The 25,161-nt window shown below is 31.1% G+C and overlaps 1 protein-coding gene across 1 annotated transcript; it reads left to right on the top strand.

The window, feature by feature from the left end:
* Positions 1-807: 807 nt before the first annotated feature.
* On the top strand, positions 808-14,386 carry LOC148285790 (uncharacterized; the record flags this gene model as incomplete). The annotated part of the gene is made up of 3 exons (XM_088224975.1): positions 808-957; positions 3,377-4,578; positions 13,251-14,386. Coding segments are annotated over 3 exons (1,995 nt in total), but the record flags the coding sequence as incomplete, so codon positions are not given.
* Between the last annotated feature and the right edge of the window lie 10,775 nt (positions 14,387-25,161).

The raw sequence follows: 25,161 nt of genomic DNA, 5'->3' as shown, positions 1-25,161 counted from the left end.
ATTTAGCGTACATGTTTTACCAAGGTACTTGTTAATGATTGAATTCTAGAACTTATGATAATTCATTTTCAAATATTGAATTTCAGTAAGTACCTACGTACTTTTTTATGTTATAATTCCAAAACATAAAATAATGATTTTTCAAATATATAATTATTTTTGCAAATGTCGAACTCTGATCTTCCAACCAACAGGGGTGCACCGCACGTGGGAATGCGATTTCCAAAAAATGTCTTAAATGTCAGTTAATATTATTTTATTGCTACTGAAAATCCATTAAAAGGGAGTAAATTGGTAAAAATTTAAAAAAAAGGAATTTAAGAAAAGAATCTGATTGGGATCCATAAAAACCAATATTTTTTGCAAACATTCAAAAACTTTTTTTTATGCAAATAAAAATAACATTTTTCTAACTTTTTTGTATTTGCATTCTCGGTGAGCGACGAAAAAAATATTTACGCTCCTAGATTTTTTTCTACTTAATAAATTGAACATTTTAAGCACTATAAGTATGTTTGTGACAAAAATCTACATTTCGCTGAAAACCGCACGTAAATTAGTTGAGTAGTTATTAAGTATATCAAGGACATACATACAAACATTGCTTTTTATATATAAGCATAGATTTGTTTCTTTCTACCAATATAAATTTGTTCCTATACGAATTCGTCAACGTAAATGCGAAGAAAACTTGTGCTTGTATTTTTAATTTTGTACTCTTCTACTCCTTCCTGCTCAATGATATAGCTTTGGTTGTTGATTTAGTAAATTTACAACTCCGTTAATTCCACTGTATGTTTTTTCTAGAACAACGCAAGTCTGCTCGGGGAGTTTTGTAAAGAAGAAGTCCCTCGCCTGTGCGACCACACTCTACTTAGCAACAGTACCCGCTCAACAAGACCATGTTCTCTCCAAGAAAGTTACGTCACCACGGGAGCCGAGATGACTATAGAACAAGTAAGTTCATTTACTTCCACATTTCTGAAAATCCCATCCCATTTTATTTATTAACTAGAAAAAGAAAAAAATATCCCGTTTGACCAAAAAAGCGGTGTTTTGCAACAGATTCAAAACTACGTCTTTTTTTATTTGATTAGATTGAGGATGTTAGAATTTTTCACATAAATGCATCAAGAATATTAATATATATATATAAATATATTTTTATGTTTTTATTATTTCGTATTTTTGTATAATTTAATTTAGTACGTACTGTTATTTGGCATATGATTTATTGCTCCTATTCCTTATATTTCTTACTACAATTGAGTGAATTTAAAAATAAATACCGGTAATGAAATGGATTTTAAAAAATTAATTGTACTTTCAAAATCAATATGAATATTGTGGAGAAACGTTTTCACGCATAACTTTAAAAATATATATTTTTTTTAAATATGTCCCTACAAAAACGCCACATGTTTGGCCTTGATAATTGTAACGTCAATATGAGGGTACTACTTGCAAACCCGGCAAAATCCAAAATCTAAAAAAAGTGAGATATTAATTGAAACTTATTCAGAATACAATTTTTTACAATAATTATAACATTGTCAAAATACTATTCTATTTTGTAAGAACTTGACTTTTAAATTATCGGGTTTGTTGCAAACATGGCAACTCCTACTTGAGTATTGTTAAGTTGGAATGAAAAAAAAATAATTTATTATTTCACCACTGTTACTTGACGTAATCATGCTTATTTCATCACTGCTTACGCATAAAATATTTACTGATTATAATAAAACATACAAGTTTTAAAAAAAGGTTGAAGTTAAATATTGTCATCAATCAGTTTTTTGTGATTTGCTCAAAATAAATAAAGATGGATTTTGCCGGGTTTGCAAATAGTACCCTCATTTTGTGTCGATGTTATATTTAAATTTAAACGGTCACAATTAAGGTTAAAAATTTACACGAATCGTGACGTATTAGGGGCGTGGCCAATGCAACGGACAATTTTCGTGGGAATTTTAAATTTTAAATTAAACAATATTTTTTATGCTACTAATACGTAGTAAAAAATATTTTTTTTTATCCGACAGTATTTCATCTATGAATTCTTTCAAATTAACAGCAGTCTACCGTTGTTAATTTGAAACTGTGAAAAACCGTCGCATTTTTTTATTCTATAAATAAGCTTTTAACAAATCAATAAATTGATCTTTCATTATTAACAAATCCAGTAAAATATTCTTGGCCAGATTCAGTAAGTATAAAAAAGACTGTTTGAATTATTCGACGGAATATGTTGGTTCTATGATTAAACATTGAATAAAATATGTTGTTTCACATGTTAATGTCTTATGAACATTTCAGTTAACCGTTTTATGTCATTCTCTTCTAAAATAGAACTGAAGCTGTGTTACTTGAAAATTCACCACAAAAGCAAATGTTTGATAAGGGTACACAGTTGCTCGTCTGTCCAAATGTTCAAGCTAATGGAAACCGGAAAATATTCTCAAGAAATACCTTAATTATACCTTTTAAATGAACTCTGCACCATTTAACAGTTTTTTACAAGGTGTGTTGAAGGTTGATGAGAACATTTGAAGGATAACAGGCAAATGAGTTATAGATAAACAACCCAATTTATGACGTTCTGGAAATTGAATTTCAACATTCAAAAAATTTAATCTTCCCAATGAATTTTACAGCAAGCAATAGTTTGTTGTCCTTGGAATTTAATTTAATATGAGTTTGTTAAATGTTAGTTGGGATCATAAACCGTATTTACCAATATGATTTGTTTTTTTTATAAAAGTTTTGTGTAATTAAATAAATTATTTACTTAATAGACACAAATTTACTTATCAAGGACAAATGCAGAAAACCCTAAGAAATTTTACAATGGCTTAAGTGACCCTTAGAAAAAATATATTGCAGACGAGAAGTTCAAATCACCATTGAAATACATGATTACTTCACTAGCCAGACGAGACATAACATAACTTGACCTTTTAAAATTAAATGCACGTAAATTAATTATAAATAAAAAAAATCACCATCCAATTTACAACATTGCAACTTTTTAATTTCTGAAACAAATAAAAAATTATAAATGATGTTTAAAATAAATATTTTAAAGGGGATTTTTTTTTAATTCCACCATTCCATTTTCTTTAATAGCACAGAACACCCAGACTTGAGAAAATTCAGATCATTTTTTTCTGTTCTCACCAGGAATCGAACTCGGAACCTTTCGTGTGTGAGTCAAGCGTCTTGACCACTGCACCACGGGGGCCACCATGCATGAACCATAAAATAAATGATGATTATTTGGAATATTTTTGTAATAAAAATGGTGTGGTTATCCAGATATATGTATATACTTGTGTTTTTGTTGCTCATTAATATGTTTTTTTTTCGTCCCCAGGTTTTACGACAAGGATCAGCTCTCTACCCTATTCTATTTGTCATCCGCTACGAGTTTGTCGACATCAGTCAACAAGGTCAAGCGATACGTGGATCGCAGAGTCTGTGTGACAGAGTATTCAAATCCACTCCCAGCGGACAAAGCTCCGGAAGATTTCAATCTCCAAAGAGCATATTCCTCTATGGAAGAGGAGGATCACAAAATATGAGCTGCATTCTTAGATTTGAAGCTGGAGTTGGAGAAAAAATAAAGTTATCATTCACTAAAACTGCATTCGGTAGCAAAGATTGCAATTCCTACAAAGACACACGAACAGGAAGATGGAAATGTGATCGGCCGTACATGAGGTATCATGGAAGTTACCCGACCTCTTTAGGTTTTGCTGAATTGAAAATCACTGAATTCCCTTGGCCAGGAATTGCTTTGCCACGTGATTGTATTTGTTCCAATATGACGGAAACTATATTCATTCAAACTCTTACAGCATCTGTTGTCGAAGTGAATTTGACTATCACGATGATGAACATCACGGAAGATTTCAATGACTTTGGCTTTGAAGGAGAGTATCAATTCTTACAAGTCGATTCAACTGATGATAGCGTATGCGATGCTTCTTTAGGCGAACGAAGAGTCAGGGGATCAAGTGGAAATATTGTATTTAAAAATCCTCAATACGATGACTCACAATTATCAGAGATATTAGATACAAACATAGTATCGGAAAGTGTACGGTCAGATGATTTGGGCGCTGATAGTTGTACTCATCAGCCGTGGCTAATTGAACCTGTTGATTCCAACATGGACTACATTTACATTAAAATTAATGGATTTGAAGTCAATCAACTTTCTGCCGCTGTATGCCCGACGGCAAATAGGATACTCGTGTACTACGCCCTGGAAACTTACTCTCCTAAGGAAATTTGCCCAGTGCCTAGTATCGGGTATGACAAGGCAAACTTCGAAGTGCAAACTGTGGAATTGTTTTCCAAGGGTTGGAAAATGAAGGGGGACCAATCAGACTCAGAGTTGATATTGGAGTCGAATTCTAGAAGTTTCGTCGTGGAATTCATACAGAGAGAAGCTGGCAAGTACACGGTCAAGTGGATGGAAGTATCCAAGAGGCAAGCTCCAGGCGGTTCCAGTTCTTCGTATGTATCTTCCATCTCGTCTATGCCAAACGTCATTCAGGATTGTCCTTACAGGTAATTCATGAAAACTTTCTAATTTAAAATTCTTTGACTACTAACCATAAAAAAATACACACGGGTCAAGAAATATTTTTTTCATAATCTTTAGAAAATTTCACTTAACATTGGATATTTAATTCTTCGTGGAATTATTTTACAAGTTTCAAAAACTTTGATCTAAAAATATTTTATTTTGTTCATTTATTTAGAACGCGGCATTAGTAAACTTGTTTACTATTTTATTTTTTTTGTACACATATTGTACATTTTGTACATTATTTTAAGCAAAACCTCTACGTTTTGAAAATAAGATATTTAAATAATTATATTATTATTCCACTACATCGTCGATAGTAATTTAAAATTGTTTCGCAGAAATAAAAACTTTTTAAAACACAAATTAAAACTAAGTTTTGTTTTTTCAAACGGCGCAATTTGAACACCGAAGTCATTTCAAGTAACTTCACAACTTAAATTCTTTCAAACTTAACACAAGTAAAATGAATAAAAGAAAGTCCACCAGTAATAATAAAATAAGTTAATAATGTAAATCTTTCTCACTTTTAAACTTTAATTATTTGAAGACGACTGTATAATAAACGGTTTTTAAATGTTTCCAGCCATACATCATTCTGATAAACGTATTATAAAAGAAATTCTAGAATTAAAATTGATAATACTTAATGTTTCGTTTAGTCATTTAGCCAATTAATTTTATTGAGGATATTAGGTGATTTGCGATAATATTTGATATTGAGAAACGCAAAATTTTTACATCACGCGTACGAATGGAGCAAAATATCATGATTTGGTTATTTTTGTCAAAATACTGAATTGATTAGTAGCATTTTTAAGGTACCGCAATGATTTTTGTTTTTATCTTAATGTTTTTTTGTGTGTATTTAACCTGATTTTTTTTTTCAATTATTAAAACGTGAAATTCCAATTCCACGTTTTTAACTCACGGATCATAATTCCGTAAACAGAGTCATCCTCATTTTTTTATAAAGTAAAATAAAATTTTGTAGAAAAAATCGGAACATTTTTATGATTTTTTATTTAATATTAGTTTAAATACATAATACTCATAAACATATTTGAATACAAATATTCACATTTTTGTATTAAACATCGATTTTACTTTTTGAATAATTGAAAACAACTTCCTACTGTTAACTTCTCACTGTAATCAAGACCCAGGTACTGGTACCAGGTATTTTCGACTTAATGGACCGCAAATATAAACCCAAAATGTTAATATTTCAACCACAAAACATAAAATCATTTGAGTCTCCAAATAGGTCATTAAAAATTGACTTATTTTGATAATTAATTCAATTTGACTCATTAAGTTTTAGAAAATGTTTAAACATTCGTTGAATGAGATTTTCATACCTGAGAGATATGTTTGCCTGCGGAACTACTAGTATGCGTTACGAAAGAAAATTTCCTTGTATTTTTACGTGTATCAAATCATGCAATATAACGATATGTCGTGTCGCCATTCTATGTATTACTTTCTCCAATAAAATCAGTATTTATTGAACCATTACGTTATAAAATAACGAAGCCTGGAAAATATTTTATCGGCGTTAAAATAAATATTTTTATTGGCACGCAGTTTTGGCAGAATTGACATGCGCGATAAAAATAAAATAGCTATAAGTTTTTGCGAGGAAAATTGGTAAAAGAATTCTGTAAAATATTCAACAAATAAAAACGTATTAGGTTTTTTTTTCAGATTTGTAGCATGGTATTGTTTTTTTTTGTGCCATAAATAAACATAACAAAATACAAATATTTCTGTCACCACCGATTCCCCTTCTCATTTTTTTACAACAAATGCGTCAAATTTTTACCTACCTCGTAATTATTAAAAAGACTTGACTGACCCGTTTAGGGGCTTAATCAAGATCTTAGGAGGGGAATGCGGTGGTCAACTTTTATCAACAATCAATAGTTTTTTTTTTAAAGTCAAAAAGTTTTTAAACAAATAGATACTGGATTTAAATCACTAGAAGTTGTATCCAGTCACAACTGTCATCAAGCGATACAGCTGGCTGGGACATACAATGATGTCACTTTTAAGCCTAAACGTCGCTTGCTTACTTAAAGTATCAAGTTCTCAACGTCTTGAACGTTCATTGCTATTCGTCGTATAAAATATGAACTGAAGCTGGCAGCTGATAGGGAGGTCCCGATGTAGGTAATATATGCTCCATCTAGGGAGCAAATACGGTATTATATTTTATTTTCAAGAATTAAAAGTATGCATACCGTCAATTTCGTTTAAATTCTATAAACTCAAAATAAAATTGCTTATAAAATTGATGAATTTGAGGTTTGAAAATGCACGCGTTCAATTGGTAAATGCAATTTGTTCAATTTGTAAGTGCAATAGCAGAAACATTATTACCGGATATTAAATCGAATCTTGAGAGGAAGTGGGTCAGGAAAGAAAAGAAGAACGAGATATTAATTGGTTGGGGATATCGGATGGTCTCTAGGAAATAAAATTTGATTGGTTCTGGAAAACAGGAAGGAAATCACTTCCGGTTTGCTACTTACATAGAACTTGGAAATAAAATTAAAACCGTTTGATGCAATTTTTTCATCCAAGAAAATTTCTTGGTATTCATTATCTTATAAAATTAATAACAACATCATAAAAATTGCAATCTTGAATCGCTTTGCTTCCAAACGATCAATAAATTGAATAAGTTTAATATTACATTCAATTTGTATTTGCTTAAGGTCCCGGGTTCGATTCGGTTTAAAAGGAAGTAGATTTGCATTTCTGCCGCTTTAATTTAATTTAAGTTAATCCAACTATCCGGATTCCTGAATTTCCGAATAACGTCTGGCACTTATTAATCCAGATAATAGGATGTTCTCTTTATTTTAATCTTACAACTTTGAGGCATTTACCTAAAAGTCATAAAAAATTCTAGAAAAATAAAATTTTTGATTTAGTAGTGCGGGGTTCAAACTTTAGACCATTGATTCGTGTGTTCACAACACTACCAAGCTCAAAAGTGGTAAATAATTTATGGTTTCAAAAGTGATCTTTCAAGCAAGACAACGACAAGTAATAAGCTCTAGAAATGCCTAAACTTGTACATTATACTCTAAAATACTCGTAATAACTACACTTTTCTATCTTCTATGCTTCCATTCGATTTGTCTTTGTTTTTAAAATCAATAGAGAAGCTCTGCTAAAACCCAGAATATTACGTATGCTTAAATATCACATTTCAAATATTGGAACATAACAAAGAACGTGAAACTTTTCGAACATAATGTTTCTCCCGCCAACTCGATTCCATTTTGATTACCTAATTCTCTTTTCCCGCCAATTCTCTCGGCTTAATCTGGTAGCTATAAAAATAGCGTACTCTTGAACGAACGAATGGCGTTATTTATTTTTCATTTTCTCTATGCCTCCTGCAAAAGTAAGAGATTGTAAAAAAGAATTACGAATATTAAACCTTCACACACCGTTTTGCATCGAGCTAACGATAAATGGCATAATCGTCTTTTTTTAATGGTATAGTGACAGATTAAAAATACAGTTATGTGTGTGAAATAGAACCAGAGTAAGGCAAGAGTGTTCAGGTAAAAATACTGAAAAAGGAAAAGACGTAGAAATAAATCCGCCTCCTTGTAGCGTAGTGGATGGCGCATTCGCATAACATGCTTGAGGTCCCGAGATCGATTCCTGGAATAGTCGACATGAAATATTAATTTAAAAAGTGGTTCTACACTGCAATATTTCATATTCCTGCACTAGCACCTGACGCTTAATGCTGGTCACCTTTCATTTATGTCATAAAAGATCTATATACGTTGCATTTAGTTCACTAATGCAGTACCATATGCACCATCTGGTGCGGACGGTATGATAATGTATGATGACATGATAATATTCATTCGATATTTTAAATGCATCTTTAAAAAAAGAAATCTTTCCCAGAAGTTTTTTTCGGGTAAAAAATTTGAAAAGTAAAATCGAGTACAAATGGATCTGTCTCGTTGTCTACCGATAAGAGCGTTTGCCTACCATGGCTAAAGTCTATGATTCGAATTTCGGCTTGGTCGACTTATTATATATATTCAATACGTGCTTTCAAAACGCAATATTGTATAATTATTTGAATGGTACCTGAAGCGTGACATTAATTGTTTTGTTTTTAATGCAAATTAATAATTACCGGTATAATGATGATGCTGATTTTTTTTTTATTAATTTAAAAAAAGTTACACGTTTTTTAAAAATTTTATACAGATCTACTTTTATACATCTAGTAAATGTTATTACTGTAACTCTCCAAAAAAAGAGACTAACTCTTGTGCTTGGAGAGTAACTTACACTGTTGTAGTTTATTTATAAGAGTTTAAATCATTTTAAATAATCAAGTTCATGAGAGAAAATAAATCAGGATAAATAAATAAAAGAACATAAACAATAATTCATTCAGACAAATTAAATATTTATGTAGATTTTACACGTGTTCAAAAAAACTCTTTAGATTTACTTTAAATATATTTCTCAATATATATTATGTTTAATAGTTTTTAGTCAATTGGGGGGATAAATATAACTTTTTACAGCTTTGAAGACAAAGCTATTTTTACCATGACTTATGTGGAATTTAGGAATTCAATTATTATGTTGGTATCTAAGTGACTTTTTCATTTCCAATTCTTTTATTTTTTCTTCGTTGTAAATTTGTATAACAGAATCTGTTTTATAAAGAGTGTCTACTGTATGAACCTTAAGTATTTTAGAATATGATGGCAAATATTTCAACAGAGGCACAAAAAACTTATTTAAGAATAGAATATAAAATTGTAGGCATTTACAGTACTCACTATATATCATTGAACGGATCACCCAGCTGTATCAACATCTTTAGATTTATAACAAAAATGCTCAAACCTTTATATTATTCGTAAGTGAGTTAAATTACAGTTATTTCATATATCTGTATAATTTTATCGTTAAACTCACACCTAGTGGTGCATATAGCACTGCATTGGTACTCCACTTGCCGCATATCTAGATTATTTTATACACTTAAGATCGAGTTCATAGACTACCACTAACCACTAACCACTTGCATTCTTTTAAAAGATTTTTACCTGAGAGTAGCCATCGAGTTAAAGACACTGTCCAGGGATTTTTATTTTAAGGAGTAACCCGCTAAGCTTCTATTTTAAAGCTTTTCAGCCAGTGAGATAGAGGGGATATAGAAAGAGGTAGTTAAAAATACACCTCAACACCCAGACCAATTGAGAATAAAATCTTTATTATATTTTTTTTCTTGCAACGGCGAGAATCGAACCCGCGACGCTAGTTTCACAGTTGGCCGTCTAACTAACTGCGCTACGGCGCCTGTCAATATCTGGCTCCATTTCACACGAAGAATTATTTGTAAATTTTGGAAGTAGTGTGGCCTTTCTTTAACCGTTGGTGTTTAATTTGTCAAACATAGTACTTACTAACTGTGACTTTATTAATCCGGTGTAGTTAAAACATTTAAATAAGCGGTGCTAGATACATGATTGTGAAATTTATATTTTGTTGACTTCTATGAAGGGCGTTGAAGGTAAGAAATAAATAAAAATAATTTATTTATTTATTTATTTCTTTGGTTTTCAAAAAATACAAAAATAATTCATAATACACATAAATATTGAAACAAAAAAAAAGACACTACTTATTTTTCATTAATTACATGTAAACACTAACTTAAATTGTTAAAAAATAAAATAAACATGAATGAAATACGTATTTTAATCAAATTAACAATAAAAATTATTAAAATTAAATTATTTAAAAAAAAACATTCATTAATATAAAACTGTTTTTAAAAATTCATCAAATACTAATAAAAACAATGAACAAAATATGCATCGAAACAAAACCAGTGTAATATAAATCAGCATCGCGCGTTAGCCTGCCATGCAAGATGTCTTGGGTTCGATTCCCGACATGGTTGATATAAAATATTTAATTAAAAGGGTGTTTTCACACTAGAATATTTCATAGTCCCTGGACTGGTACCTAAAGCGTAAGACTGATCATCTTACCTTCATGTAACAAAATTGATCAAGATATGCTGCGATTGGTGTACCAATGCAGTGCTTTATGCACCATTAGGTGCGGAAAGGGAATGATGATGATAAATATGAATTTTTTGAAAATTGTAATTAACATATACTTTTGAAACTGAATTTAATACAAGTAATCACAGTTTAAGCTACCATGTGTGTTTGCAATATGGTCATTGTCATGAGGAAAAATGATAATATCCGATCGAGGTCCTACATATAATTTTCCAAACACTCAGTGAAAGCGGCAGTGAATATAGTAAAGTAAAATCCAAAATAAATTGCTATTTACGAAATTGAAAAATTGAAATTTATAAATGAGTAACTCGTTTTTTGATAAGAAAATATTGCTTTTCTCAATGAGCAAAACCATTAGAAAGACCTACGGTCTTCAAAACAGTTTTCGGCTATGTAGAGGAAGTACTTTCACTGTATTTTTTATTCTGTCCAGAGTTTATACCTTCAGAGAGTCAAAGAAATAACCTCTAGTTACATTTGCGAAGTCGAGTCTTTTAAGCATTTTCATAAACTTGCTTCCTTATTTTCTTTCCATTTGTACTTTCGAATAAACGATACGCCCCTAGGCGGGACTACGAGAAAAAGGCCGATCACAATTAAGGCTAAAATGGGTCGCTCAGGAAAAAAGCGAATTTTATTTCTCGACGGTGAAAAATGTCGCGCGGGCCATTAAGTTGATGAGTTTATTTCTACCTTATATCTACCCCTCGTGACGATCCCTTATACATTTCACAAACTGCGTGAAAACACGTTTAAAGAAAGCAAAATTATTCAACAGTATTTAGAGTATACTAAAATTTTTGCAAACAATAAATTGTTAAATTTCATCGCCCAGGGAGAGAATAATGGAGTTCTTATTTAGTTCCGTATTTTGTGAAATAATTTGTAGAAATCTCAAATATGTCAATAGAAGTTTCGACTCTTTTTTCTAACAATTTTAAATTCGAAATTATTTAGTCAAAATAAGCTTTAATCATTAGCCAATGAATGCAATTGATTAAATTTCTTGTAATATTTTCGTATGCATGTGGAAGTGTACATACGAGTACATAGGTTTAAATTACAAAACAAGAAAATATGCATTAGTTATTATAAACATCCCACTAAGCCGCTTTTCGTTGCTTGCTGGTAGAGATTTAATTATATAAAATTTATCCTGAGTAATAAATATATTTTAATCCACAAAATAAAAGTCAAAGTAAAAACCATTAAAAAATATAAAAACCCTTGATCGAGTAGCTACTTCCTTATTTCACTCTTGTTTCGTTCATCCGATATACAATGTTATGTCCGTAGGAATAAAATAAAATGTATAAGATAGAGATAAAAAGGAACGTTTTTGCCGAAAGATGTCGGCGTTGAAGAGAGACCAATTGGTCTGGTTCTTCCATATCCTCTCTTTTCCACCTTCTGACAAGCCTCTAAAATAAAAGCTGAGCGTGTTATTACTTTTTAAAGCTTGCAGTTTTAATTAAAATTATGTTCTTTTTTAAGTTTTGCATGAAAGATTTGCTTTTAATATAATATTTTGCTTTGCCCAGCTATATATAATAAAAATGTTTAACATGTATTAGGATCGTGTAAGTTAAATTGAAACTTCTACCTTTATTCCATTTCTTCCTTAAATTTCTCGCGTCTAATGTAATTACATAAAGTAAGGTTTATCCTATTTTTGAAGCTTTTTATCGGGACCTTTTAGTTCTCGGGAACGGGAAAGGGATAACACATTGGGGTTTTATTTTTACTAACGGAATTTTCATCATGTTTTTAATTCCATTTATTATACTGACCATAAAAAAACCTTATAAAATTACTTTGGGCAGATACGCTTAAAAAGATTAAGACATTTTATTAATTCCAATAAAATACACGGACATAATGTTTTATTGTTATCTACCGCAGTGTGAAAAACGCAGGTATCGTTAATATTTTATCTTAGTTCTAATGGTGTTTGATAATTTCACAAAAAAACTCACACTCAAAAAATCTGTCAGGTCTTCCTTATCGCGAATAATTTGCAACGTCATCATAACTGTAACAATTTATAATATGTTTTTTTTATTATAACATAAGAGTTGCATTTACGTTTTAAGTATAAACTATATTATTTTTGTACTTATGCATTCTGAATTATGTCACATGAATTGCAATTACCGTTTTTACGGTTCCATCTCAGAACATAGATGGTTTTGCCCATTTAAACAGTATTTTTATTATGTTAAGGAGAATAGGCAGATTTTCTCTTACCCCCAGTATATACGTTTTTATCCATTTGAAAGATATTTCAAAGAACGTTTTTCAATCAAACGACTCATTTCAATTAGCAGTGTGTTCTTAGAAAAATATTATGAACAAAGTGTTTCCGCTGGAGCTGTACTATTTATAATTTATAACATTTAGGATGATTCTCTGATCTCCAATGTTCCACATCTCTGTTGTAATATGTTGATGATTTATAATGCATGCATATCGATCATTTTCGTCAATGTTAACATTTCATTGCAAGTTATTTATATATTGAAACATTGTTTTAACTGTAGTATTTCTGTTTTCAGATGCCCGGAACTCAACGCCTGCATATCAGCTACTCTTTGGTGTGATGGAAACAACCACTGTCCATCTGGGTATGACGAAGAAGACTCTAACTGCGCATTTCAATTCGGCATACCGTTCATCTACATCCTCATAGGCACCGGTGCCGTCTGCCTCCTCATTATTCCAATCATTTTCACAATGTGCATCCGGTTCTGCCAGCACAAGCACAGAGAGAAGAAGAAGATCAAAGCGCAGATGGAGGCCAACTCGAGCTCAAATAACCACCTTCATGTAAATCATATGCACTCTAACGGAATAGGGAGGTATCCTATCCCCACCCCTGATACATATGTGGCCAATGAGCCTAATTACACTCCCCCGCAAAAGTACGCGACAATAGACAAGTACAGTATGGGATCAAAGTATTCAACAGCTGAAAGATACGGTCTGAACGACGCTAGGTACAACATCTCAGACCATAGATACGATCCGCACTCGGATGAGAGGTACATGAAGGATACAACCGATCTGCGATACGGGGGTACGCTGGGTAGGTATGGCAGCCATCACAATAACGCGGGATCTAGATATGGTAGCTCCAAAGGAGTCTACGTTCCTTCAACTGAAGACATGTACATAGAAGGCAAAGACAGCTTTTGTTGACAAGAGCTTGAGATGGTGGAAACCACAGTTTAGCGCGGGATGAACTGTTTCTTTATGCGTTTTTTAAAACCTCGTACAGTGTGTTATTTTTATTTATTTTTTACCTTTTGTAAACTACTTGTATCTTGCAACATAACATTGTCTCAAAATTTACAAAGAAAATTGTTTGCTATAAAACGTATAAATAAATATTTTCAAAAAATATTTTCAAAAAACCACGCACCCAACAAAATTAGCTTGTGGTATTTTTTTGTGTATTGTGTGCAGTACTTTTAAGCTACATTCATATTTAAATTATCATAGTACTTGATTTTGCTTATGAATTGGCCAACGTATTGTTTTTTCTTGGTTTTAAAATTTCGGTTTTATTATTTATGTTAAATATCTCATAAAATTAATGAGCTTTTGAAAATAACTTATGGAAATCGTGAATCCAAATTTGACTGATATAATGATGTTATATTATTTAATGTCAAATCAACAAAATAAATTTTGACGTTGACGTTGAATAATATTTTTTTGTTTTATTAACATAATAAAAATTTAAAATTTGTCGAATATAATAGATATTAAATATATAATATCACACTGTGCGTTGTTTAATTCGCCACTGCGCGGTTTTCACTCAAATCTGTATTTTAAAAAAATCGACTGATTTTTGTATGTATAATATTAAAAACGTAGTTAACATTGTTTTAGCATATTAAGATAATTGGTCATAATTTAAATAGACGCTCTCATGGGTATATTCACTGTCGTTCCGTAAAAGATAAAAAGCCACACATTTTTTACTATAAAATTAAACTCTTAATAAATCACCATCCCTTAAGATATGCAGATCAAAGTAACACTTAAAATAAATGAAATAGTTTATAAAAATAAATGTCTATCTTTAGCTATGCAGGTTTTGCCCATTTTTGTGTATCAGACGAGTTTATATGTATTAATATTATGCGTTACATAGTTTTTTTGTGTACTCATTTAAAATCATAGCTCAAAAAAATATTTAAATCTCTCATGCACCCTAAATTTGTGTTCAATCAAATAGTCATACCTAGTTGGTATTTATTCTGGGTTTCCCGTTAGTAAAAGTGAAATAATACAGTGCAAGTTCAATATTAGGACCACAGCCAGGCTTTTCTAATTTGAATAAAATCTCACTACGGAAAAATTAAAAAATACAATTTAAACAAAACAGCTGATGATATCAAAATCAGGAGAATAAACACAAAATGTATATAAATATTAAAAACAATGGTTCATGTCCTTTCTACCGCATGCATGTGTTTGCTGCTTTATAGATTCGTTTTTTCTTGTTTATGTTTTTTTTTTTTTTTACTAATTTTATTAATTGTCTAACGGAACGAGCTGTGATTAACTCTACTGCGTGTGATTCGAGATTGACGGCAATATTGTGTATGATAATTTTTAGACTTTTTGTACAGAAAAATTGTCGAAATGGATCAAGTGGGACACTGTTTTAGCATTATTTTTTAATTATAAATAAAATGTACATTTTTGTAATCAACTATTATTAATGATTTAACAATTTTAAGACTCTTAAAATGTTGTGAATAGATAATAAAATGGGAAAATGAAGAATTTTAAACGATTTTAAGAAAACATTTTAAGCGTTTGATTTTTAGTAGGAATGAATAATCGTTCATTTTTATGCGAATGTAAATGGTTTTAATTTCACTTTTGTATTTATAAACTCATTGTATATAAACTAAACAGATAAAATAATATACATCATACAATCATACTTGTAAGATTTTTCTCATGTATCGTCAAAAATATTTAGTTGGTTTTATTTGTACATGGCTCAAGTTTCATTGTATCGTATCCAATTGCATTTTTTTACATACTGTAAATACACATGTTTTTCTTGATTATTTTAATTTTGTTTATCAAATTGATTATGAAAAATAAGTAGAATGTATCAATAAACTTCTTTGTAATATAAACTAATAATTAATTTACTGTTTTTATGTGAGTTTGTTACCCGGGAATATCTTGGAATTTATTATTTCATTATTAATAAAAATATAATAATCAAATAAACTGTTTTATTTACAACTAATCCAATAAATTTGAACTTGTCAAAATAAGACATATAATTACAATCTTTCCATGTCATATATATAACAGATATTAAAAACATATAGGAAATGCAATTATGGCGTGATGGCGTGTAATTGGCTAAATTTAGGCATCACAAATCGTGTAATATTCACTATTCTTCCTATGATTTTACATTGTTTGTATTATCAATCTACTGATGAATAAGCGTTCCTCTAAAATCTCAAAGTAGCTGATGATCTTGCCGCTATGCAACATAATCTTTTGAAGTAATTGCGGAGTGAGGTATTTGATAGAAATCAGTAAAAAAGAAAAAAAAATAGGTAATTTTATAACAGTATTGTAATATTGATATAAAATTTCAAATCTCGATACTGATCTTACATTTCAAACGGAAACGTGATAGGGTAGTACAATAACGTCAAATAAGTTAGGTATTACCAACTATTCGATATATCAATCTATCAGAGACCAAAGTACCAGAGTAAAATCAAGAGAAGGTTGAATAGTAATTGGTATAAATAAAATTTGCGTCGAAAATAATCCAAATAAGAAAAGAAACAATTGAACATTTGTACGTTTCTCTAAAAGTGGGTTTTTTCACCATTATTCAAAAATGAGTTTAATTTATTTCTTTTATTGATTTAAATATTCAAGTACAAAGAATAAGCACATAAGGAGACTTATTTTTATAAGCAATATCTTCTAGCCAATCAAAAAACAGACTAGTAAAAAGAAGATTTTGTCAAAAACTTGTATTAAAAAAGAAAAATATACATGAATAAAATCTAATTAATTAAAAATAACTGGTGTTTTTTAATGGGAAGATAAGGCTTGCACTGTTAATATAAATAGCTCCCCGGGGAGTTGAATCCAGTCCTTGTCTACAAAAATTTAGACAAACTCAAAATATTGTTGATAAATTACCTGGTCCATGAAGAAGTATAGAAATTGAAAAAATAACATTTTCAGGCGTTGCCTAGTATGTAGATGAAATAATTAAATTAGATGAATCTCACCTGCATAAATAAAGGTTTCAGCTCTCTAACTTCACAAACATCATCAGATGAAAGAATTGAAGGAATATAGATGTTCAAATATAGGCAGAATGGTGAATGTTACACAGTGTGTAAAGTGGCCACTTAAACCAGCCAGTGACAGGTCATAAGCCCTGTAGATACCAAGACTTCTATATTACCTTTTCTTAAATGTTCTTCATCTCTGTTGTAATATGTTAATTATACATATTAAATGAAAGGGAATGTGAAATCAGATAATAAGTTTGGAAGGAGAGAGAAAGAGGAACCAAAGAAAGAAAAGGAATAAAAATATATATTTCAAAAAACAATAAAATACAGGAAGGTAAGGATTCTAAGATTATATAGTAATGTTTCAGGTGAGGGTGGCTATAGAAAGTGTATAAAGTTATATGAATCGGTAGCTCATTTCAAAGTCTAGCACCTTGAACAGAAAGGAATAGCTGAAAAATTATGTGCTATGTCGAAGAGTGGAATGTGTTCTCTCCTAAGAAGAGCGAAGCGAAACCTTGATCTGAAAGATAAATGAAATTCTCAGCAAGATATTTTGGAGCGCAAGGGTATATTCCACCGTCGTCGGATGTAAAACATTATGGAGAACAATGTAAATTGTAACCTGTGATAGATCTGCGCATTAAATACCCCACGGCCTAATTTGTAAAGGTGGGAGATTACAATATTCCGGAAGCGATGTAGTCTTCGGAAGAATCATTAATTTCAAATAATATCGCAACTCCTAGGGCAAACGGAATTTTGAATATGAATGTGTAGTATTAATATGCTAAAACAGTTTTAATTCAGACTAAATGTAATTAGGTAACTTTTCACCTTTTTTTTTGGATTTGATAAATGTTTGCAAGTAGCTTAATCATTTGATAACCTTGTGACTGAAAATTAACTTTTTAAATATTTTTTTTATTCCATGTCCGCTCCCTAGTTGGAGCATATGGTGTCCACAAAGATCCTCTGAGCATCTCTGTCAGCTGCCAGCTCCTGTGCATCCTCTCGCGTGGTTAAGGCTCTCAGGAGGCATTCGCAGTACATGGCCAAGCCAACCGTATCGCCTCTGCTGAATGAACATTATCACCCATCGAATATTTCAAAGAAAGTCGCGATTCTACCTCTGAGTTTCTTGATTTTTAGAAAGCAGATTGTATTACATAAATGCTTGTATATTAAAATTATTTTATCCTTTATAGGTTGAAAGCGGTAAGCCGTGTATGATAAAGAAAAAAAAAAAGTAAATATTCGTTAATGTCATAACCATCATCAATCCCTTCCAGTATCTATTGTTGCTATGAGACTGCATTGGTACAACAACCGCAATGTTTTTTGATTTTTTTTATTATATTAATAATGAATTAAATATGATCAATCTCTTGTTTCAAGTGTCCAGAGATGATAAGTATTTTCAATTTCTGAAATCTGAATAAGTATTTTTTTTCAAACACTGGTTTATCTACATACGTATTGAAACTATTAAATGAATAACACCTTTTAAATTATTGATAGGCTAGAAATTAACATTAATCAGGAAATAATCCCATAAAAAGGGCAAGAAGACAAACAAATAAACTACATAAAACGATATTAAATTTTCCTTCAAAATTGACGTTTATTGAAATAATTGTAATATTGAATTTAATATTCGTGATATTCAGCGCAGGTACATTTACCTGTGTCACTCAATCTTCTAGACAAAGGATAAATTCTACGGAAAATAATGCGATTCTTTAGACTACCTTTCAATCTTCATCCTCCGGGAATCAAACCTTCAACCCAAATCAATGTCTTGTTTGAGAATCCATTATTGGATAACATTTCACTATTTGAATACCTAATCTGAAACTTTTAAGCCATGAATTGTATCAGGTTTTTTTCATTTTTCCAAAATTCAACAGAAGCGATTAAAAACTTCTTTTTTTTTAATAGTAAACAAGTTTTCGGGTTTGAAATTTACACGTCCGATAACACTTCAATAAAATAATATGTGACATAAAAATAATGATTACAGTAAACAACTACTCTCGTTTGTGAAGACTTCGAATAGGATTTGAGAAAAGCCATAAATCAAAATGTTTCGTACTAAAAACACGGAGTTTATTATTTTTATAGAACACTTTATTTTGAAAGAAAACAACTTTAAATACTTCAAAAGCATATATTTCTAACCAAAGCAACGTCTAAAAAATTTAATATCAAACCAACAAACACATTATATATTATTTAACCATTTTGAATGAGAGTGCCTGCCAATTTTTATTTTATTTTATTTTGTAAGATAATTCAACAAAGAGACATTTTTTTAAAAACATAAAATTTCACTATATTTAGCCAAACTATTCCAAATACATAAAATATAAATATCTTTAATTACAGAATTACACAGAAAAAATAGAATTACATCTGTTTTTTATTTTGTATTCCTTGAACAAAATAGTTGTACATGTGTTCTTATAAACTATTGTTAATTAAGATTTATTCCAAAGAGATTATTTGCAAAATTTGGAAAAGGATCATGAAAGATGTCTATCTTGCTATTTCGGCAATATATGTTATATTCTCGACACATGCGGGCTAAACGATATGTTACATTGCTCGAAAATTAAGACAGCTTAAACATATCCCGATGTCTGAGTGTACCTTATCCCGCAATTATATGATTTTTATTAAAAAAATTAGTACCTACTTTATAACGTACTATTTTAGAGATAAATTTTATCTCGAAAACAGCACAGCGTTTTGTCGGGGAATCAAAATGAAAAACAATAAGAAGTGGCCAGTAATTTAGATATGGGTAAGAAATTAGGGGCGGTGTGATTATCTGATGAAAATATCATTTTATATACTTACAGATATAAATTTGAATTGTCCGCTTGGTGGTCTAGTGGTTAGTGCATCTTCTTATCATTCATGGGGTCGCGGATTTAATTCCAGGCAAGGTCGACATTAAATATTTAGAAACGCGTTTTAAGACTGAAATATTTTATAGTCACTGGATTGGCCATAAGCGTAAAAATAATTATTTTACCTTCATGTTTTTATACTAAAAATGATTATTTTTAAAGTACGGTTGGGTACAAATACTGTGTCATATGCACCACTAGGTTATTTCTAGCAATGACAACGTGAAGTATTTGTCTAGTAGGTAGAATACTAGCGCTTGCATCATAATATTACGAGTTTTACGTTGACTTTGCCAAAAATTGAACCTGAGACCCCAAATATTTCAACTCGGTGGATGTTTTTAACCAGTTGTCAATAACGCCCTATAAGAATGTGGGAATAGAGATCTCGTAATAAGGGGGTTGAACCTTAGACTTCTGATCCGTGAATCCGCACACTAGCCACATATAGGGTTGCCAACCGTCTAGAATTAGCCGGATTGTCTCGGAATTGAAATTGCAGTCCAGAAAAAGTTCCGGAATTCCAAAGAAAGCTATCGACCAATGTCACCTACACTTCTAAATAGATATTTTTATTGATCTATACCTGTCATGCTCAACCTTTTTTTTTCGGGCCACATTCATATGTTTACTGAATAACGCGGGCCGCAACATTATACCAGCCAATACCAGCTCAAACATTAACAACAGCTCTTACACGATTTTTTTTTGTAATTTTCGTAAACTATACCGCAAAATACAATTTTAAAAAAAATCTTTAAATTATGAAGGATTTAAAAAAAATTAAAAACCCGCTAAGCTGCTATTTAGAGGCTTGTGGATAAGTGGAATAGAGTGAATATGGAAGGAGTAATCAAAAATACATCACAACACCCAGACTAATTGAGAAAAAAAATTCTTTGATTTATTCTTGCAACTGGCGGGAATAGAACCCGCGACGCCAGTTTCACAGTTGGTCGTCTAACCAACTGCGCCACGGTGCCTGTATCCAAACTTTAACCAAAAAAATATTGTGATTTTCGAAAAATATTTTTTAAAACTATTTTTGACAAATAGTTTGTCTTTTAAACTCGTTTAAGCACTTTAAAACAACCGGCCTTTTACAAATAAAAGGTTACGAGTAAAATCATTTTCAAACTGCAGTGATTAGCGCATTTCCTCGCCATGCAAGAGGTCTCGGGTTCAATTACCGGCATGGTTGATGTGAAAATATTTCATTTAAAAGGCGTAATAACACTGTAATATTAATATAGTAGTCCCGGAACTGGCACTTAAAACATAAGACTGATCATATTACCTTCATGTAACAAAAATAATCAAGATCAACTGCGTTTGGTGTACCAATGCAGTATCCTATGCACCATTAGGTGCAAAAGGGGGAATAATTATGAAAATACCCCGCCAGGAAGGCTAAGTTAGTAAGCGAGCAACGATTGTTCGCTCGTATTTTATGATATTTAAAACTTAAAATGCAAATTTCGGTTTTTTTTTTACAATATAAAAAAGAGGTAAAACAGGGTATTCAAAAAAAGGATAATTACATAGCAATAAAATACATAATAACACAAAAAATAGTAAACGAAAAAATGCCTCAAAGGCATGGCCTGTTCGTGGGTATACAAAAAAATGACAATGAATTTATTCTTCCATAATAAAGAGACAGTTATAATATTTTTGTGTAACATAAGAAAGAAAATAAAATATTCTGTTAAAACTTAAATGTTATTTATTTATAGTAATTAAAAGGGGAAATTAAAAATATGTAAAAAAAAACATAAAAATATTCCTTATTATTAAAGGGCAACAAAATATATAATAGAAAAAAAGAGTTCATATATTTTGTTTGAATCCAGGATAGTGAGTGTTTTTTAAAAGAAGGAAAATTTTTAAAGTTTGGAATCAATGAAATATTATCAGTAAAAAAAATTTTGGGCCTATAAAAATGGATGTCTCTGTGCGAGAATTAAATGTTTAAAATGACGTTCTTGATAATAAATGTGTCGGGTCGCACATAAAAGCTTTACAGGCCGCGTGCGGCCCACTGACTTCAGGTTTAGTATGGCTGATTTAAACTTATTTAAGAGTTGAGTTGAGTATAGAAATTGAAAAAATAATATTTTCAGGCGTTGCCTTAGTATGTAGGTGAAATAATTAAATTAGATGAATCTCACCCGCATAAATAAAGGTTTCAGCTCTTTAACTTCACAAACATCAACAGATGAAAGAATTGAGGGGCTATAGATGTTCAAATATAGGCAGAATAATTAATGTTACACAGTGTGTAAAGTGCCATTGACAGGTCATAAGCCCTGTAGATGCCCCGACTTCTATATTACCTTCTCTTAAATGTTTTTCATCTCTGTTGTAATATGTTAATATAAACAGCTCCCCAGGAAGTCGAATCCAGTCCTTGTCTATAAAAATTTGGACAAACTCAAAATATTGTTTTTAATCACTTTAACGAAAAAAATATTGTGGTTGTTAAATGTGTATTATTTATTATTCATATCGTCCTAACACGGCAAGTATGGAGTCCATTTCCTTTTCGGAGTTTATGATTTTAACTACCAAATGGGCATTCTTGAGAACATCAGTATATCACGATAACAGCACTCGGCTAACACGCAACACAACAAACCTGGTATAACAACACTTTTGTAAATGACATAATTTCACCGCTTTATCGCAGTGCGCTATTCTTTCATATGAAAGCAAATAATATGGGCACACAATTGTGGAAAATTGCAAATTCATCTTAGTCACGCTTATTATTTTTTCGGCCTATGAAAAATATGATTTTAAGTTTTTGGTTGAAAAAACACAGCAGTAGCTAAACAATATTGGAAGTTAACATATTACAACAGAGATGAAGAACATTTAAGAGAAGGTAATATGGAAGTCTAGGCATCTACAGGGCTTATGACCTGTCAATAAGTGGTTTAAGTGGCCACTCTACACACCGTGTAACATTCACAATTCTGCCTATATTTGAACACCTAAATTCCTTCAATTCTTTCATATAAAATATTGTTGATAAATTACCTGGTCCATGAAGAAGTACAGAAATTGAAAAAATAACATTTTCAGGCGTTGCCTAATATGTAGGTGAAATAATTCAATTAGATGAATCTCACCCGCATAAATAAAAGTTTCAGCTCTTTAACTTCACAAACATCAACAGATGAAAGAATTGAAGGAATATAGATGTTCAATTTTTTGTTCATTGTTCATTGTTTATTGTTCATTGTTCATTTTGAATCGGGTTGTGGTCCTGTGGCTAGTGTCTCGGACTCACAGACCAAAGGTCTGTGGTTCGAATCCCACTCTACCCCAACTCGATTCCCATTTTCTTATAGTAAGTTATTTACAACTCGTTGAAAATGGCCCTCAAAATTAAATATTTTGGTTAATCATAAGAACACAAATATTTTTTTATTTTTTTTAAATAAAAAAATATGGGCAGAATGCTAAATGTTACACAGTGTGTAAAGTGGCCACTCAAACTAGCCATTGACAGGTCATAAGCCCTGTAGATGCCTAGACTTCTATATTACCTTCTCTTAAATGTTCTTCATATCTGTTGTAATATGTTAATATAAACAGCTCCCCAGGGAGCTGAATCCAGTCCTTGTCTACAAAAATTTGGACAAACTCAAAATATTGTTAATATTGGAAGTATTATGTATTGAATCGGTATTCACGTCGTAACACTTTACTTTAAATTATCTAAAACTTATTAGTATAATATTTGAGTTTGTTCAAATGTTTGTAGACAAAAGACTGGGTTTCACCCCCTCGGGGGTCATTAAGATTTACAAATTACAACAGGGATGAAAAATTGTAATAAGACACACTGGCCCAAGAAGAAGTTTGACAATTGAAACATTGTTTTCAGGCGTTGCCCAGTGTGTAAAATAATTCAGTCAGATGAATCTCTTTACAACAATCAAGGTTTCAGGTCTTTAACTTTACTCAAATCAACAAATAAAAGAATTGAAGAAATATGGATGTTCAAACATAGGCAAAATGGTTGATGTTACAGTGTGTAAAGTAGCCACTTAAACCAGCCAACGACAGGTTACAAGCCCTGTAAATGCCTGGACTTCCAAATTTCCTTATTTAAGGTATTCTTCATCCCTGTTGTAATTTGTTAATCTTAATGACTTCCGAAGGGGTGAAATCCAATCTTTTGTCTACAAACATTTGGACAAACTCAAATATTGTAATAAAACAAACTGTTTCAAAAAGAAGTTTGAAAATTAAAAAATTGTTTTCAAGCGTTGCCTAGTATGTGAAATAATTCAGTCAGATGAACCTCTGCACAACAATAAAGGTTTCAGCTCTTTAACTTCACTCAAATCAACAAATGGAAGAATTGAAGAAATATCGATGTTCAAACAAAAACAAAATGGTGAATGTTACACAGCGTGTAAAGAGGCCACTTAAACCAGCCAATGAAAAATCACAAGCCCTGTAAATGCCTAGACTTCCATATTCCCTTACTTAAGGTATTCTTCGTCCCTGTTGTAATTTGTCAACTTGTTATCACTGTTACACATTTTTTTTTTACAAGAACACTACTGCAGTTTCGAGAGAGCACTTCGAAACGGAATCCGGCTATTATTTTATATTCTCGTCGGCATCTTAAGTTGGTGACAGCTTTTTTTGTTATTCTGTAATTCAGAACCATACGGAAACATTTTGATATAGACTATTTAAAGTTTTAAACCCATCCCTACATCCGCATTCATTTAAGGGTTATTATTTGGCTGAGCTCAGTTCAACAAACAGGATTCTTTGGTCTCAGGTATGGAAGCACTAGCGCTGATGACCTCATCAATTCAGTTGAATTGCAAGACCTCCTCGGAACATCGAATGAAACACAAGCCTTCGATTACCAGAATGTACAAGCCATTATAATGCAATTAATGAGTAAAATTTAGGACAATAGATAACGCGTGGTAATGAAATCATTTATCGGCAATAATCGTCTTGAGTTGGTTACCCCACCAAAGCAGTAAACTTGTTAATATATAATTATTTTTGCTTTTCGTGTTTTGCATTTGTATCCACACAGTGTCTGTATGAATATATGTCATATACTCGTACATTTGACATTTGTGCGGATGTTGGGCCACCGGCAGCTGACAGTAGCTTGTTACTTGACCTAATATCTACATAGTAATTAAATGTGTGAGCTGTACTAATAATATAATGTTGTTTTCTTTTTCTTTATTTTTTAA

This window comes from Micrasema longulum, unplaced genomic scaffold (assembly GCF_059751315.1).
Source record: "Micrasema longulum isolate JH-2025_06_02 unplaced genomic scaffold, ASM5975131v1 h1tg000006l, whole genome shotgun sequence".
In the NCBI taxonomy this organism is placed as follows: domain Eukaryota; kingdom Metazoa; phylum Arthropoda; class Insecta; order Trichoptera; family Brachycentridae; genus Micrasema; species Micrasema longulum.
The sequence above is the reverse complement of the archived record's forward strand: the minus strand, read 5'-3'. Positions and strand labels throughout refer to the sequence as shown.